Source organism: Myotis nattereri (genome assembly GCF_964212035.1).
Source record: "Myotis nattereri genome assembly, chromosome: 1".
Lineage (NCBI taxonomy): Eukaryota > Metazoa > Chordata > Mammalia > Chiroptera > Vespertilionidae > Myotis > Myotis nattereri.
Genome location: NC_138075.1, coordinates 204,492,288 through 204,510,097, shown reverse-complemented (window position 1 = coordinate 204,510,097; position 17,810 = coordinate 204,492,288). Strand labels below are relative to the sequence as shown.

The 17,810-nt window shown below is 42.4% G+C and overlaps 1 protein-coding gene across 1 annotated transcript in view; it reads right to left on the bottom strand.

Annotated features, from left to right (window-relative positions):
- The window catches only part of ATP8A1 (ATPase phospholipid transporting 8A1), a 211,479-nt gene that overhangs the window by 173,481 nt on the left and 20,188 nt on the right, over positions 1-17,810 (bottom strand). Inside the window, exons 2-4 of the mRNA XM_081092781.1 lie at positions 6,864-6,978; positions 5,636-5,735; positions 4,603-4,701 (exon numbers count right to left, since the gene is read on the bottom strand). Of these exons, the coding sequence (XP_080948907.1) occupies positions 4,603-4,701; positions 5,636-5,735; positions 6,864-6,978 (314 nt within the window). The remainder of the gene's footprint in view (positions 1-4,602; positions 4,702-5,635; positions 5,736-6,863; positions 6,979-17,810) is intronic.

The window sequence follows — 17,810 nt, the reverse complement described above, 5'->3', positions numbered from 1 at the left end:
TAGACCAATGTTTTATAGCAGTAAGGAAAAGAAACGGTAGGTCAGAGGAAGGTGAGAATTTGAATGACCAACGGAAACGAGAGGTTTCCCATGGCTTCTGTCTAAACGTATAGCATTGCGTGTAACACATCAGCTTCTGTTGATGCTGGAAAACAGTGTCGAGTGTAACTGACTTCGTGTTCAAAGGTTCTATCATATAAAACCCATGTTCAGATTTAGCTGCATATACCTGACTATAAAGTAGGATGGAACAAATGCAAAACAAATAAATTCCTAAGCTTTCCATTGAGAAGAAAGATGGTTTTTAGGGGCACAGGGCATGTATGAAAACACTTTCCAAGAGAAAAGTCTGGAGACACAGCAACCCTCAGGAGGACTAACACAATAGCTGGCAGTGAGAACTTGCTTCATCCCAATAATCAGCCAGTGAACGGCTTAAAATGCAAGTGCGCATTCAGAACACTTCTATGGAAGGCTTGTTGAAAATAATTCTTGCCACATCCACATGCAGGGACAATTCTTTCTCAGAATAAAACTATCATAAATAAGAGTGTAATAATGTACACTTTTAATAGGCAAGTTATTGCTTCCAAAAGCAAGCACACCATTTGCCAGCAAATATTCCTAACTGAATTTTTTAAAGTTCTGTTAAGTTTGTAGCTTCAGTAGAGCATACCATTAGAGCATGCTTACTCATTTTTGTCTGTTAATAAAGATTTTAAGAAAATGAACAGTAACCCCAAATAAATTTTAGACTGAAATAATGATCCAAGGTAAAAGTAGATGTTTAGAGCAACTGCAAATATTTCCAAAACAATGCATACCTCTAATATATAATAGTTAGACTTTCAACTGAAGGAGACAAATAAAAGCTAATTAACAGAACATTCCACTTCTACAGGAAATTTAATCTTAGTGAAACCTAACGAGTTCCTGAACATTATTTTCCATCCACAGAGAATTCCTGTACAGAGCATCCCTTTCCTCAACCTTCCCACCACAGAATAAATTAGGCTACTTGTCAGGACATAATTGTGCTAAATATACATAAGGACCCACCCAGACAGGCAGATTCTAATCTGATGACTACAAAAAGAAAGCATCTTTGTATCTTAAAGAGATCATTATTCTAAAAGTAATAGTTTAGAAAAATTAATATAGTTATTCTCTGAATTCAAATACCTCCACTGTCTTGTAATCAGAATTCATTAAAACCAGTGAGACCTAGTGAATTATTTAATATTTTCAATATTTGGTTGACAGCACACCAATAAACTGGACTGTGTAAATAGTTCCATGAACTTCAGGACACTTAAGGATGCAATATTGGTTAATCCTACTTCTGGGAATTCTTCCAACCTAGACATTTCTTGTTACATCATCATCCAGGTCTTCCACCTGCACCTTGGCCCCTTCTTTTGTCTCCTTGCGTCTAATTCAGTGATGGAATTCCTTAAGGCTCACTCCCTTGCCCTCTTTCCTTCTCACTCTACACTCTCTTAGTTCATTCATACCTGCAATTCCAATGATAACCAATACGTAAATATATATATACCAGCCAAAATTCTCATCTGAGTTCTTGACAGTTATATCCAGCTGCCTCCTTGACATCTCCCTCCAGCAGTCTTGTTAAACCATTCTTACAGACCATTTTTATTTCATTTCTTAATACTTATTAGAAAGCTACTTCAAATGATACTATTACTATCCCATGATACTAATATAACATCCTTCAGAAACTGCCCAATTAGCTGTGTTCTAATAGGCGTTTAGTTAAAACAACAACAACAAAAAACTTCTTGGATACCATTCTATTTACTGTGCATTTTCATAAAGGGGGTACTAAAAACATAGCTAGAAAGCTTCTAGCTTTGATAAGGAAAAGAAAAGGTAAAGGTAGACGTGGCAGTTTAGAGCAATGATTGTAAGGCAGGAGTCTGGAGCCTTATTTGAATTCTCACAGCCCCACAAAAGAGCTGTATGAGCTTGGGCAAGTTACCTTACTACTCTGTGCCTCCTCACCCTCCTCTGTAAAATAGGGATAATACCATTTATCCTTGAAAGGGTTAATATAAGATTTAATAAATGTAAAGGACATAAAGCATGAACATGGAACCCAGAAGTTCACTGTTATTAATTTTACTAGAGGGCTGGTGTACAAAAATTCGTGCACTGGGGGTGGGAGGGGAAGGGTCCCTCAGCTCGACCTGCCCCCTCTCACAGTCCAGGAGCCCTCAAGGAATGTCCTACTGATGGCTTAGGCCCTCTGTGGGAGGCAACCAGCCGATCAGGGGAAGGCGATGCCCCCATCATGCCTCTGCTGCTGCCACTGCTGGCTGCCGTGGCTGCGTGAGCCTCAGTCCTTGCAGCCACAGTGGTTTGCTTGAGCCTTGGCTTGGCACTCGTTGCCTGAGCCTCGGGCCCTCATAGTGGCAGCTGCCACCTGTGGCTTGCCTGAGCCTTGGGCCCTGGCAGCGGCCGCTGCCATCTGCAGCTTGCCTGAGCCTCGGGCAGCTGCTGTGGCTTTGTCCGGAAGATATCCACCCCTTTTATTAGTATAAATTTTCCTATATAATAAAGAGGTAATATGCAAATTAACCCTCACACCCTCATAAGATGGTTGCCTACAACCAGTCCAGCAGGGGGGGTTAGTGAGGGATTACCAAAAAACTGAACAGCAGGTTGCGTGGGGCGACCAGGCCAGCAGGAGGGCCGTAAGGGGCTACGAGGCTGGCAGGGGAGGCAGTTGGGGGTGACCAGGCCGATGGGGGGGGGGGCAGTTAGGTGTGACCAGGCCAGTGGGAGGATAGGGGAGACCAGGCTGGCAGGGGGGGCAGTTAGGGGCGACCAGGCAGGCAGGGAGGCAAGCAATTAGGAACCAGAGGTCCAGGATTGTGAAAGGGATGTCTGACTGCTGGTTTAGGCCTGATTAAACTGGCAGTTGGATATCCCCTGAGGGTTACCGGATTGGAGAGGGTGCAGGCTGGGCTGAGGGGACCCCCAACACACACCCCGCTGCACGAATTTCATGCACCAGGCCTCTAGTTAGCATCGATTATTGGTGACTTGCCACAAAAATAAAGAAGAGCAATGGATGGGATAGAAATTCCATCAATTTCTTGGACAAGATACCTGGCCTCTCCAAGCCTCAGATTCCTTATCTTTAAAATGGGGTTGATATCAACTTTCAGAAGTTTTTGAAGGAATTAAATGAGAAAAACTTTTGCAAAAACAAAAGCATAATACCTAGTAAGTAACAGATGCTCAATAAAACCTAGGTTAAACAAAGAAAGAAAAGGGAGTGCAAAAGGCAAAGAGACAAAACTGTAGTAAAGACCAATCTTTATAGCGTGCCAAATCCAACCTTTATTTGAAAGGTGGTAAGTCTGTGTGGAACAATACGCATGAGAAGAGGGACCCCGTACTTTTCAGCTAGTGGTCCCCACCAAGTATGTCACTGGCAATCAAGAGGACTATAGTGTTTTACACACACTCACACACACACCTCTGTTTGTACTCGTACACACTTAGATGTTTTTGACACTAATGAACTAAGCCAGGGGTGGTGTGGGCCTGCAGAGGTATTAAGGGTGCATTAATTACATGTTTGACCATATATAGAAGGCTAATTTTTAAGCTGATAATTTTGTATGGCCTGCGAATGATGTTATAAATATCCAAATGGCCCTTGGCAGAAAAAAGGTTCCCCATCCCTGGTAAACAGTTGGCTGACCCACGTCTAACGGTCTAGTGATGCTATGGCTCATGTGTTCTCAATGAGATCCCAGTTGGATCCCCCGCAGCTATAATATTAATGAATGTTTGTGTAACTTTAAATTGGAGCTTTCTAAAGAATGCCGTGGCCTTTCCTCTCCTTACCATCTGACTTGCCTAAGGCTTGACAGCAGGTCCTTTGAGACAGGCAAATTATTTAAAGGGCATAGAAAAAAATGTTGACTTCCTCAACTAAGGTAGGCAAACAACAGATAAAATGGGAGAAAAAGAAAAGCCTGAATTTATTTTGGGGAATGTATTTTATAAAAGGGAAACTGACTTCCTCTTTTCTCGGCTACTACGGAAAAATAAAAATAGCACATTTGCTGTTGCTTTCTTCTAATAAAACAAGACAAAAGAAAAGGAAACAGAACTACTAAAATAAGGAAGGAATCATAGGTATTTAATGAGGTGAAAACTAGGGCATATAAATTTAAAAATAAAAAATACCAAGAAACCCTTTACTACATTTAGATAGTTTGGAGGTTCTGTTTAACTTGAAACAAAGTTCAAATTGAAAATTGAACATAATTAATAATGTTCAAATATATTTTTTCTAAGTCAATTATTTCATTCAAATTAATTTCTTTCATTAATAAACTACACACATAAGGAAACACTATAGCAAGCATTTTGAAATGTTAATAATATAAAAATCAATAGAAATTAACTGCAGAGGTGGGAGGATAGTCTACACACTTCTAAGTTAAATGGGCATTTAAGCAGCTTGTGTCAAGAACAAAATAACTGAAAGAAGGAATAATATTTTAAAATAGTTATATAAAACTAAAGAGTCACATTTACTTATGAAAAAAATCAAGTACTTACAATATCTTCTATGATTTCTTTGACAGCTGCCACAGCTAAAATAAATAAGAGAGGAACCAGTGTTGTATAGCGGCCTGTGGGTGATACATCAGGTATTTGCTATTTGAAGGAAAAGAAAAAGAGAGAAATCCAGTGAGAACTAGCAAGTTGATAATACATTTAAAAACGGTAACATCTTAGTGCCTCTTAAAATATGCTTCCTTGATTTTACTATCTTAGCAGACTGACACTGGGTAAGATGATTTGCTCAAGTCTAAGAAGCAGCTGGAAGAGCATGTTAACTCGCTTCCTGGCAAGCAGCTGGGTGTAGGACTAACACCTACAAAGGGGGCTTGGTTACATACATTACAGTATATCCATATACTAATATATCATATGACCATTAAAATATAATATTTTAGCTACACAATGAATCTCATGGGAAAATACTGATAAAGCAGGTTACGAAACGTATGTACTCTGTGGTCCCCTTTGAACACTAAATTAATATACAAGAAAAAAAAAAAAAGACCAGAAGGATATACACCCAGATTTTAAGAGCGTAGTTGCCTCTCGGTGGTGGAATGAGTTATAAATTTTGTCTTTAGGCATTGATATGTTTCCTAATACTTTCTACAATGGGTGTATGCTATTTTTTAATATAAAACTTTTTTCCCCCTGATTACAACTAACACAACTACAAAGAGAAACAAGATTTATAGTGAGAATTCTTGTCGTCTAAGGTTCAGAATTGACAGTTACACTGCTACTAAAATAAACTGATGCTTTAAGAAATTGCCCCATCCCCCTTAGAACCCAAACGGATAGTCCTCGCCACATCAAATTTACAGAATGTTTAAAAATAAGCTGATAAAAATGAATGGAAAGACTAAAAGAGGTAGTGAAATTCTAACACGGCTGTAGCAGAAGCTGGAACTGTCCACCCAAACCAGCTGAGTTCTCTGTGTTCGGATAAGCTTCGGAAGGCTGGTCACAGGCTTTTATTAAATCCGAACATCTGCTGTCGAACTAAGGTTTTACGACAGGACTTTACCTGAAGCAGTGCAATAAAGAGAAAGAATGAATTGGCGGCTCTTCTGAACTGAGAGTAGAGAAATCGTGGAAGGAATGTGATGATGTTGTATTTCGCAGTGCTAGAAAACAAAATGGAAAGTAGCATAAAAGTTAATTGCTCCACGATTAGCTCCAACGCTTACAAAATTCTAGTATCACCATCTGCAAAAGTAGATGAGGAGCCTCTGTCCTCTGCTTCAAGTTGGGAGACTATTGCAAATGGTCATTAACCTGAATGAAAAGGAGTGAAAGGAGCTGCATAAATGAACAGTAAGACTTTCACGTTCTGCCTAACATCTTTCTTTCTCCTTGGTCAGCCATCCTGTTTAACATCACCAGGGGTAGCTTACAAAGAAGGGCAACTTCACTTAAGAAAATGTATAATACGTTCATTGAAAATAAAATCTTGCAAAAAAAAAAAAAAACAAGTCAGCACTTTGAGCAGCAGGACCAGAGAGACTTTAAGTAGAGATGCCGTCCCTGGATAATGTCAGAGAAACGGGGAGTTTCCTGGATTTGAATTTTCTTCACGGACCCTCTACGACTTTGGCTTGGACTCCACACTGAACACTTCAGATATAGCCAGTCAGTCACAGTTTAGGTATTAGAAACATCCAATCTTCCTCTTCTTAATAACAGAGAGGAGATTAAAGGGACACACGCCACACTCCCCAAACTGTGAAAAGTTCCTCTTGCTTGAATTTTAAGTTGTGAATGTTCACTTTAAGTGGGCATGTCTCCAGTTTAGGAATGTTGCCAATGGAGAAACACTGGGCTAGCACTGGGGGTGCTCACTTGGTTCCAGGGGACACTAAATGAATTGGGCTTATAACAGAGATACATTTATATTATTGTTGCAATGAATATATAACAATGGAGTAATTCTCACAGCCCTCCATTCCTCACCACCATACTAAATTTTAACTCCTTTTAACCAAAAGGAGTTATCTGTGAAGAATGGCAAAGGACCTCTTCTAAAATGTGAAAACCCAAACAACAATCTATTAACAGGTTTAACACAAAGGGATTACCCATGAGCAGCTGCTTATCCTTTCTGCTCCTTCCTTATTGGCCACAAGATGGAGAAAACTCTCAATATTAACTGATGTAACCGCAAGCTCTTTGCAATCTTTTTCGTTTTGGCTGGGAGAACGCCCATAGGACTTGGCCTGCTGGCTGGTCCCAGATCATTTTTTAGCAGGTCCTACCTGACGTGGTTGTTGCAGAACTTGGTCAGCTGGGGCTGGTTGATGAATATAGTCCGTATTTCTTCCTGGTCTGCCAGGGAAGTCTTCTCTGAAACATCATCGGTCTTCTCATAACCTTAAAGAGAGAGAGAGAGTCTTCTTACTCGATAAGAATTGTTTCATTTTATTGTCTAGACCAGTGATGGCGAACCGGTGACACGCGAACTCATTTTTTTGGTTGATTTTTCTTTGTTAAATGGCATTTAAATATATAAAATAAATATCAAAAATATAAATCTCTGTTTTACTATGGTTGCAAATATCAAAAAATTTCTATATGTGACATGGCACCAGAGTTAAGTTAGGGTTTTTCAAAATGCTGACATGCTGAGCTCAAAAGGTTCGCCATCACTGGTCTAGACCAAAGCCACATTTCATAACTATTCCAGAACCTAAAATCTGTTATAAGCTACATGCATCTCCTTATTGGTCTTGTTTCTTTCATGATAAAAAGAAAAAGCCCCACATTTAATATTTCTACTAAATTTAAAAGGCAGCATTTAATAGTATGTAAAAACTGACCCATTTCAAAAACAGTGACCGATTTCCAATTTTTGTTCATCTTTCCCCCATATATGTTCAACGTACTTTATTTCCTCCCAATACATAAGAATGTGTCCAAAAGTAAAAAAAAAAATTGAAATTGTTTTACATTATAGCTTTAGACAAGAACTGACAAGACAGAGGTAATTTAAAATATATTTTAAAAATTTAAGCATACATATTGAATGCTTTTGTTTTTTCTTTCCTTTTTGGATGAAGACAGAAAAAAGATGAACAATGAGGCTTAAATAGTAAACCACCACAATTACTTAACTCACTATGAGCATCTTACTCGTTTCACTAATTAGAATTTATGTTCACAAGCAAATTTAAAATGTTTTGAGATCAAGTCATCTCACAATCATTGTAACAATTCAACAGATTCAGGCAATTTCAACTAGGAAACAGCTTATTGCAAAGTTGACGGTGGTTTTTAAAAAATACATGTAAGTTCTAGAAGAATAAAACAATTTAAACTGCTTACTTTACCCTATCGAGAATTCAACAAGGCTGGATTAAATCATTCCCTCCCTCTTTGCTAGAGAGGCTCACACCAACAGTACTCTACCTCAAGTACCCACTTTCCTTCTCTTTTCTGCCAAGCCAATGCCAACTCCTCCCTTAAGAGCTGCAACTTGGGGTCTCTCACTAAAGTCAGTGAACGTTCTCTGCGTTCCCACATTCCTCCATGCTCCCCTCTCCCCAGCAAAACACTTACCAGAACGTTTCCTTACTGCCTGCTTGTGAGTCAGTCTCCCCCTACCAGAAAGGGAACTCCCTGGGGCTACAGGTGGCATGTTACTCATCTTCCTAACATGGCACAGGCAGCAGGTACTTGGTAAACGTTTGCCGAATAAACAAACACCACATGACAAAGGAGTGGTTATTTGGCCATTTTGTTCTGGGGCAAGTGAATGCTTCTCCACCCAACGATAAGGACACCAAGGCAGCCAAGAGCTGGTAATCATCTGTGCTCTAAGGAAAGCTGGCCTGTGGGGTTCTGTTGCAAAATGAACCGGGAAAATCACTCAGGCTTTCTACAAAGGAGAGGAACATGGGCATGGAGACCAAGGGTGCAGGGAAGAGCGTAGAGTGTGCAGAGGAGTGGGAATCTACACTAATAAAAGGCAAACACGCAAATTGACCGTACCTCTGCTACACCTTAAGCCACGCCCACCAGCCAATCAGAGTGACTATATGCAAAGTAACCCAACCAAGATAGCAGCCGGCAGCCACGGAGCTGGAGCAAGCAGGAGGCTTCGTTGCCCCAATGATGGAGGAAGCCAAGCTTCCTGCCTGCCGCAGCAGCTCTGAGCTCCACTCAAAGCAACAAAGTTTTAATTATAGAAGGTAAATAAACCTGATACCTGCTTTCAGCCGGCTGTGGCCATAGAGCTGGAGTGAGCAGGAGGCTTCCCTCCCGCCTGCCCTGGCCAGCTCTGAGCTCCTCTCAAGGCTACAAAGTTTCAATTATAGAAGGTAAATAAACCCCATATACCTGCTTCCAGCCAGCCGTGGCCACAGAGCTGGAGCAAGCAGGAGTGGGTTCCTCCATCGAGGAAGTCAAGCTTGCCTCCTGCCTGCCCTGGCTGAATCTGAGCTCCTCTCAAGGCTACAAAGTTTCAATTATAGAAGGTAAATAAATCCCAGAATAAAAAAAAAGAAAAAGAGAAAGAGGAGAGGCTGGGAGCTTCTGTTGCCAGCCAGCGGGCTTGGCCAGCCTGAAAACGGCCCTCAGCCCCTCACCCAGACTGGCCAGGCACCCCAGTGGGGAACCCCCACCCTAAAGGGGGTGTGGCCAGCCTGAAAACAGCCACCAGCCCCTCACCCAGGCTGGCCAAACCTCCATGGGGTGACGGTCCCCACTGCAGGGGGCTTGACCAGCCTGCAAACAGCCATCAGCCCCTCACCCAGGCTGGCCAAACCTCCATGGGGTGAGGGTCCCCACTGGGGGGGGGGCTTGACCAGCCTGCAAACAGCCATCAGCCCCTCACCCAGGCTGCCTAGGCACCCCAGTGGGACCCCCACCCTGATCCGGGACACCCTTCAGGGCAAACCAGCCATCCCCCACCCATGTACCAGGCCTCTATCCTACATAATCCTATATAATAAAAGGGTAATAGGCAAACTGATCCTAACAGCAGAACGACTGGGAATGACTGGTCACTATGACACACACTGATCACCAGGGGGCAGACGCTCAATGCAGGAGCTGCCTCCTGGTGGTCAGTGCGCTCCCACAGGGGGAGCTCTGCTCAGTCACAAGCCAGGCTGACAGGTGGTGGTGGTGGGAGCCTCTCCCGCCTCCTCAGCAGAGCTAAGGATGTCCGACTGCAGCTTAGGCCTGCTCCCCACTGGCAAGTGGACATCCCCCGAGGGCTCCCGGGCTGCCAGAGGTATGTCTGATTGCCAGCTTAGGCCCAATCTCCCAAGCCAGCAGGTGGTCATCCCCCGAGGGGCCCCAGACTGCGAGAGGGCACAGGCTGGGCTGAGGGACCCCAACCCCGAGTGCACAGATTTTTGTGCACTGGGCCTCTAGTAGGACATAAAGATGAAGCACAGACAAAGGCCAGGTAGAGACAGGTGAGATACGGCACTAAAAAAGCACCCAGGCTGGGTCTGAGGGCACCTGTCATGCTTGTGAAGAAGTCTGATGGCATCCTCCGGTTGGCAGCCAGCTTTCCAGGTAGACAGGCAGGGAGTGAGAGTCATGGTTTATACTCAGCACTCGGATGTCACACGGCTCCACGTAAGTACTGTGACCCTCATTTTACAGTTAGACACATCAGCAGCTTGGCCCATGGTCAGTCACATGGTTCATAATTTTCTTTCACTACATCATGTGTTAGATACACTAGCTTTCCCTCCTAGTTTCATAGAATCCAAATTTCACGTATGTATTAATACCGACCAAATGTTTGTGCCCCTCCAAGATTCATCCCTCAAAGGGGTAGTATCGGAGGTGGGGCCTTTGGGAGGTGATTAGGACACGAGGGTTGAGCCCTCGTGAATGGGATTAGTGCCCTTGGAAAAGAGACCCCAGAGAGATCGCTCATCTCGTCCATCATACGAGGACACAGAGAGAAGACAGCCATTTCTGAACCAGGAAGTAGGTCCTCACTAGACACTCAATCTGCTGGTGCTTTGATCTTGAGCTTCCCAGCCACAAAACTATGAAGTTTTGTTACAGCAGCCCAAACAGACTAAGACTTGGGTTATCCAACAGAGGCACATCAACCTTCAACATTCTTAAAGATGTTCCTAATGACAGCACCAAGGGCACAGTGGACTGTTCATGGCACCGCACCTGGACAGAGCCTCAGGAACGAACACCAGGTCTCTGCTCTGCTCTGAACTGATACCCTCAGGCTGTACTTTATGTAACTGGACTGTTGGGGGCCTGGGTCCTGGGATGTTCTTAGCTGAAGAGTTAGGCGTCACTCCTCCTGACATACCCATTTATATTGGGGTCTCAAAGGCTGCTAGGGGGAGTTGGAGATCACATCTCCTCACCTATTAACTTGTATTCAAGAATTTATATGAAGCAAAGGACAAAGGAATTAAAATCAACCCCTTCCCCAACATGAAAGCTAGAGTATTTAAAACAATTTTGATGGACTAGTATGTCCCCAACCAAGGTCTGAAAATAGGGACCTTTAAGAAAAAAACTCACCAAAATGAGGGGGAAAGTCTACACTGGTGGCCTGTTCTCAATGAAACAAGAACATAGAATATGTATAATAAAGACAGTCTATGCCAGCGGTTCTCAACCTGTGGGTCGCGACCCCTTTGGGGATCGAACGACCCTTTCACAGGGGTCACCTAAGACCATCGGAAAACACATATATAATTACATATTGTTTTGTGATTAATCACTATGCTTTAATTATGTTCAATTTGTAACAATGAAATTGGGGGTCACCACAACATGAGGAACTGTATTAAAGGGTCCCGGCATTAGGAAAGTTGAGAACCACTGATCTAGAGGGTATTATGCTAAGTGAAATAAGTCAGACAGGGAAAGACAAATACCACATGATTTCACTTACATGTGAAATCTAAAAAGCAAAATAAGCAAACAAATAAAATAGACACAGGTTCATTACCAGAGGCAAAGGGCAGGGGGGCAGGGGATGTAGAAGCGAATAAGGGAGGGATAAATAGTGATGGAAGGAGGTTTGATTTGGTGTGGTGAACACACAATACAACATACAGATGATGTATTATAGAATTGTACACCTGAAACCTATATAATTTTATTAACCAATGTCACCATAATAAATTCAATAAAAAAACTTTTTTTAAAAAAGTTAAGACTCACAGATACAGAAAATAGTCTGATGATTGCCAGAGGGAAGGGGGGTTAGGGGTGCTGGGTGAAAAAGGTGAAGGGATTAAGTAGTACAAATTGGTAGTTACAAAATAGTCCTGGGGACATAAAGTACAACATAGGGAATATAGTCAGCAATACTGAAATGTTCAGTGCCAGGTGGGTACTTGAAATATGGAGGGGGCTACACTGTAAAGTATATGATTGTCTAAGCACTATGCTGTACACTTGAAACTAATCCTATATAATAAAAGGCTAATATGCAAATTGACCGAAGGGCAGAATGACCAGTCACTATGATGCTCACTGACCACCCGGGGGCAGATGCTCAATGCAGGAGCTTCCCCCAGGCGGTCAGTGCACTCCCACTGGGGGAGCGCCACTCCGCCAGAAGCCAGGCTCACAGCTGGCGAGTGCAGTGGCGATGGCGGGAGCCTCTCGTGCCTCCATGGCAGCACTAAGGATGTCTGACTGACGGCTTGGGGAGCGGGCCTAAGCGATCAGTTGGACATCCCCTAAGGGCTCCTGGGCTGCGAGAAGGTGCATGAATTTCATTCTCTGGGCCTCTAGTACAAAATAACATTGAATGTAAACTGTAGTTGAAAAATAAAACAAAAGGTAGGACCAGTAGAGGGACGGAATGGTCCCAGGCACAGAATACTGCAGATACCATAGGCTTTCTTCACTCAGGCATGATGGGAAAGCCTTGGAAAGGTAGCGCATGTGCATCTGATATGGAGCACAACCCTTGGGGCTGTCAGTACGATCCCTGAGCAGCTATGATACTCAAGGAGGAAGATCTGCACCAAAAACAAGGAGGCGAGGCACTCAGACAGTGGGAGACGGTGGTCACCCTTGCCCTGTTTACTTAGGGCTCCAGCAAGCTTGGCCGCACAGGCTCTTTCACCAGCACTGACACACAGCAGTGCCACAGGCACCTGAGGCCCACTCCCAGGATGTCTGAAGGCCAGAGGTTGCAGGTACCAACTTGTGTATGTACCTGATAGCAGGTAGCCATGATCAAAGCATAGATTCTCAGGAATACCCGAGTGAATGCACCCAACCTCAGAGGTCCAAGGAATATCTCATGAAGACATCTGGGAATAAGACTGGCACGCTTACTAATTTGAAACGTGAGAGTTTGTAACTTATGATTAGAATCTGCAATGAACTCTTACCTTACATTGTAGAAATAGGCAGGATAGGTTTGGACAGATATAATGCATCTACCCAGACGCCCTCTGTGTAGAAGAGAAACAAGGCTCTTCTGTTGGAATGAATGGACCAATCCTTGGAGGAAGGGAGGCAGCAATTTTGATCTCATATTCCTTCTGGGTTACGGATGAAAACACATTCCCTACACTCAAACTAATTTGAATTATATTATTATAAATAATTAATATATTATTAATCCTTTTATTATATAGGATTAGTTTCAACATGCACCAAAAACTCTATTTTTATGCTTCTTTTTAATTTCATCTTCAAATAGCCACCTTCAACAGCTATGATGATCACACCTGGGCAATGCCTTCACTGAGATGCTGATGTACAGAGATGGCAAAGGTCCCTCCACCACTCTGCCCCAAAGAAGGTAAAACTAAGATGGTACAGTTACCATTCCTTCCTAGACACAGTTTGTCCTTTGCTTTAAGGAGGGAAGCTGTGCCTCTTGGGATCTGTTTAATAATTCAGAGAGCTTGTTCACATAAATCATTAAAGATCACCAGTAGCTCTTCATCCACCTATTTTTTCTCCTGAAGACTTACTAAGAATGGAGTCGGCTTTTGTGTCTTCCCCTCATGGAAGGCACGTGGAGGAGAGTGAGGCCAGATCTATCAACAGTTCTCATGGAGGCTTCATGGAAAGTGGGGCTTTCATTGCCCTTAAGTCTTGCAGAAGGTTTTAGCTACTGAATGTCCTACAAGGAGATATTTGTATTACTAAATAGGGATATACAAGCAGCTTTGATAAGGATATACTATTTCAGCTTCCAGCAATAACTTTCTGGATCAAGAAAACATAGGGTGATGATGGTCAGCACCCTAATCACAGCCCTGAAGTGAACACGTGCTCATCTTCCCCTAAGAGTGTCAGGCCATTAAGCCCTCTTAGTGGTTGTGTGGCAAGCTCAGGTTCTCCCACTGATTACTTATGTGACCCCAAGCAAACCACATACTCCCGGGGAGGGGGAGGGGGGCGCTATTCTCTTCCCTTGTAAAGTGAGGAAGGTAGGCTAATAATCTTAGGTTCTTTTCCAGCTCCAAAGTCCTGGGAAATTCATAGCTACTGGGCACCAGGAAGGAAAAAAGTCAAATCTCATTTGTTTAGAAAAACAGGACAGTTTAAAAATAAAATACAAAATTTCCCTACTGGAGCCGGACGTTTCACAGCAACGGCTGCCTGGCATAATCTGCACCCAGAACTCATCACAGGGCCAAATGGTGGTTGTGGCCATGTCAAAATCTCCTTATTTGAAAAGGTAAATAGTGACTATACTCGGTTGCCAGCAACTACTGTACCTGGCACTCACCTGTTGACCAGTGACTACTGGGTTACTGAGTGTGTTGACTGACATATAGTCTTTCTTTCTTCCTCTACCTAGATTCATGATCACATGTTCATATGCCCACAGAATGACGGAACAGGGAAGAAAAGTGCTCAATAGTTATTGCGTGAAAGGTTTTTAGTCCTTTCATACAATGACAACAGAATTATCACCTCTGAAATCTCCCATTTCTCATCACAGATACCATGAGCAAATCAATACATCCATTGATCAGTAGTTCACTCATTCATTCAACACATACATTGAACACCGTGCCTACTGTGTGGCAGCCAGTTTTTAAAAGCTGCAGGAACAAGGGAGAGAGATCAAACTGGGAAGAGCAGGAGCGAAGCCCTGCAGGAAAGAGTGAGCCTGGCGTTTTCAGGAACACGAGGACCAGTAACAGTGAACAGGAGCATCCAACAAGAAGAGGCAGGGCCAGATTGGGAGACATAGTAAGAAACTTGAATTTATACTCTTTATGCAATAGAAACCCACCCACTGAGCAGTTCTGGACCGGAAGATCATTTTGTGGCTACTGCGATAATCCAGGTGAATGGTGATTATGTGAGATTGTGGAGACAGAGACGAAAGGAAGTGGATGTATGCATGATAGATTTGGAGGTGGAGCTGGTCTGACCGTTACAGCCTCTCCAGGTCTCTCATCATCCCAGCACTGTATGGAGCCGGAGACACCCACTGCCTGGTGCTACTCTAAGCAAAAGCCCAAGACTTAAAAGAAACAGGGTTTTCAATACAACAAATGATTAACCCCTTATGGAAATGTCTCCATAGCCAAACAACCCTGTCCTTAGACACCGCACATCCCTTTCTCATCAGGACATGGTAACCAATACTACTGAGAACACAAGGTATCACCCAGAGATTATAAGACATGAGAGAGTCAGGACTGGGAGCACAGGCCATGGAGTGAGAGAGAGAATCTAGCCCAGCAGTTATGAGCTGTGGGAACCTTAGACAAATTACGTATCTCTAGCGGCCTACCTCCTTCCACAGGTGTCTGTGGAGATTAAGGGAGATGATGCGCGCGTAAAGCACTTGGGACAGTGGCTAACTTCTCCTGCGCATATACACATTCTAGTTATTATTTTCTGCTGGGGTTCTTTTTCCAGCATCGAGAAGGGTTCAGCAGTCTGGAAAGGGGGCTGTGTGTAACTTAAGTAAGAGTCCAGTGACAAAGCATAATTTTGAAAGGCATTTGGGGGTCAGAGGAGCCTAGTTAAAGAAACTAAGATCTCCTCAGCTCAGGACACCATGCTTTTTATTAACACAAATTGTCCTGAGGTGAGGCAGAGATATACACATCAAAGGGTCAGGTTTCATTTACAGCAGTGGTTCTCAACCTTCTGGCCCTTTAAATACAGTTCCTCATGTTGTGACCCAACCATAAAATTATTTTCGTTGCTACTTCATAACTGTAATGTTGCTGTTATGAATCATAATGTAAATATCTGATACGCAGGATGGTCTTAGGCGACCTCTGTGAAAGGGTCGTTCAACTGCCGAAGGGGTCTCGACTCACAGGTTGAGAACCGCTGCTTTACAGAGTCCATTGTCAAATTGGAAGAATTGCCTACGGCTGTTACGGTGTTTGGCCAGTAGGAGGCAATAACATGTAGATTAAGATGCCCTGAGCTGTCCGCAGCAAACAATCATCCCTTTTCAGGTTTGGGGAAATGCCCTCAGCCATTCCCAACAGGTGACAACATATGTGACTCAGTCCTTGTTGAGTTCCCAAGTTCTATCAACCTTTTGATGAAACTTGCAATTATGACATGCTGGAATTGGCTTCCGGCAATTTTCATTGTTGAAATCGGAAAGGCAGACTACAGAGAAAAGGAACAGGCTTTGTTATCGGATCTGTGTTCAAATTTGGATTATGGCACTTCTATATAACTCTGGGAAAGTTATTTTATGTTTTAAGGCTTGGCTTCCTCATGCATAAAATAGGGTTAATATGAGGATTAAATAACAGTATGTTAGCAATGTAGCACCATACTTGTCACTCAAACAGTTTCAGATGGGAAAAAAAGTCTTAGAAACACTAATTTAGGGTATTAACTTTAAAAAAAAAAATCGGACACTATTTAATTAAAGCTGTGACCAGCAAATGAATCTAGAAAGTAAAATAATGAATTTTACTCTAGAATTATATAAATTGATATTAAGTCAGTACATGTTTTCCACAAAATGTCATCTGTATAGTGGTTATGCAACCAAAAAGAAGAGGTGGGGAGGTAGAAGGGAGGAGAGAATAAGATACAAAATCATTCAGTTGCCTGATAATATGGTTACAGAACCATTACATTTTTGCAGACTCAACTTTATTGCAATTATAAGTAAGGCTGTAATTGAAATCAGAATAGCTATTATATTAACTCCCCAAACATATTTAGGAAAATTCAATTATATATTCTTCTTACTCAATGGCTTCCAATATTAGACATTAAAGAGACCATATTGATTGCTCATGTTTCTTGACCTAGAATGAGATCATTAGACAAACAGCCATGCTTGCAACAGTCATATAATCAAATAAAAGAATATTAACTGGAAAACAAACCAGAGACTTAAAAGGCACAAACACAGAACATAGGTGTGATTAAAGGTAGGTGTTACTTACCTTGGGAAATTATGAGCATTACCCGTGGTCTATTCTAAAGGGTTGAATATGTCTTTATTTTGTTGTCTGGGAAAAGCAATAATAATAAATGTCCTTATCTAAAAAAATCTTTTTGGCTCAAGTTTCTGGAACAAAATCTTTGGCTGAATAATTTAGATGTTTGTATTTTATTTACTTTGTTTTTAGTGCTATCTTTATATATACACATGTATCTAGTTTATTTAATTGGAAATACAGAAGCAGTTACTAGAGCTACGGAAGGGATGTGAATCACACGTTCTGCATTGTTGAAGCAGAATGGTCAAACGGTCGGTTGTGAGCCAGGCAGCAGCCGTTCAGACAGACAGGGTACAAAAGGAACCACCACTCCGCAAACAATGAACCGGATGCTTTGAAGGTTAAGATTTACACACTACATTTTCAGATATGGCAGTGATCAACTGACATGCCATTTCTAAAAGCATGCAATACCTGACTATTTAGTCAGGGGCACTGAGCCCTTTCCCTTAGATTGTCAAAGTATAAAATGACAGTAGCCAACACAACAATAGCTGCTCGGTGTGAATGAATCAAGAATATACCTATTTTTTTCCTGTCAGATTGGCATAAGATATACTTTTTGGTGTGCCACAGAATTTGAGTAATGAGTTTATGTGTCCTGTGACATAGAAAACGTTGAAAATCGCTGTACTATGGCACGGAAGAAATCAAACACCTCTAAAAGCATGGAAATTAAATAGAAACTATCCAGCAACATGTTTCAAGTTTCTAGATCATGCTTGCAACAGCCAGGGGAAATGAAGTGTTCGATTGCATCCATATCCCTTCCCTGTACAGAGTATA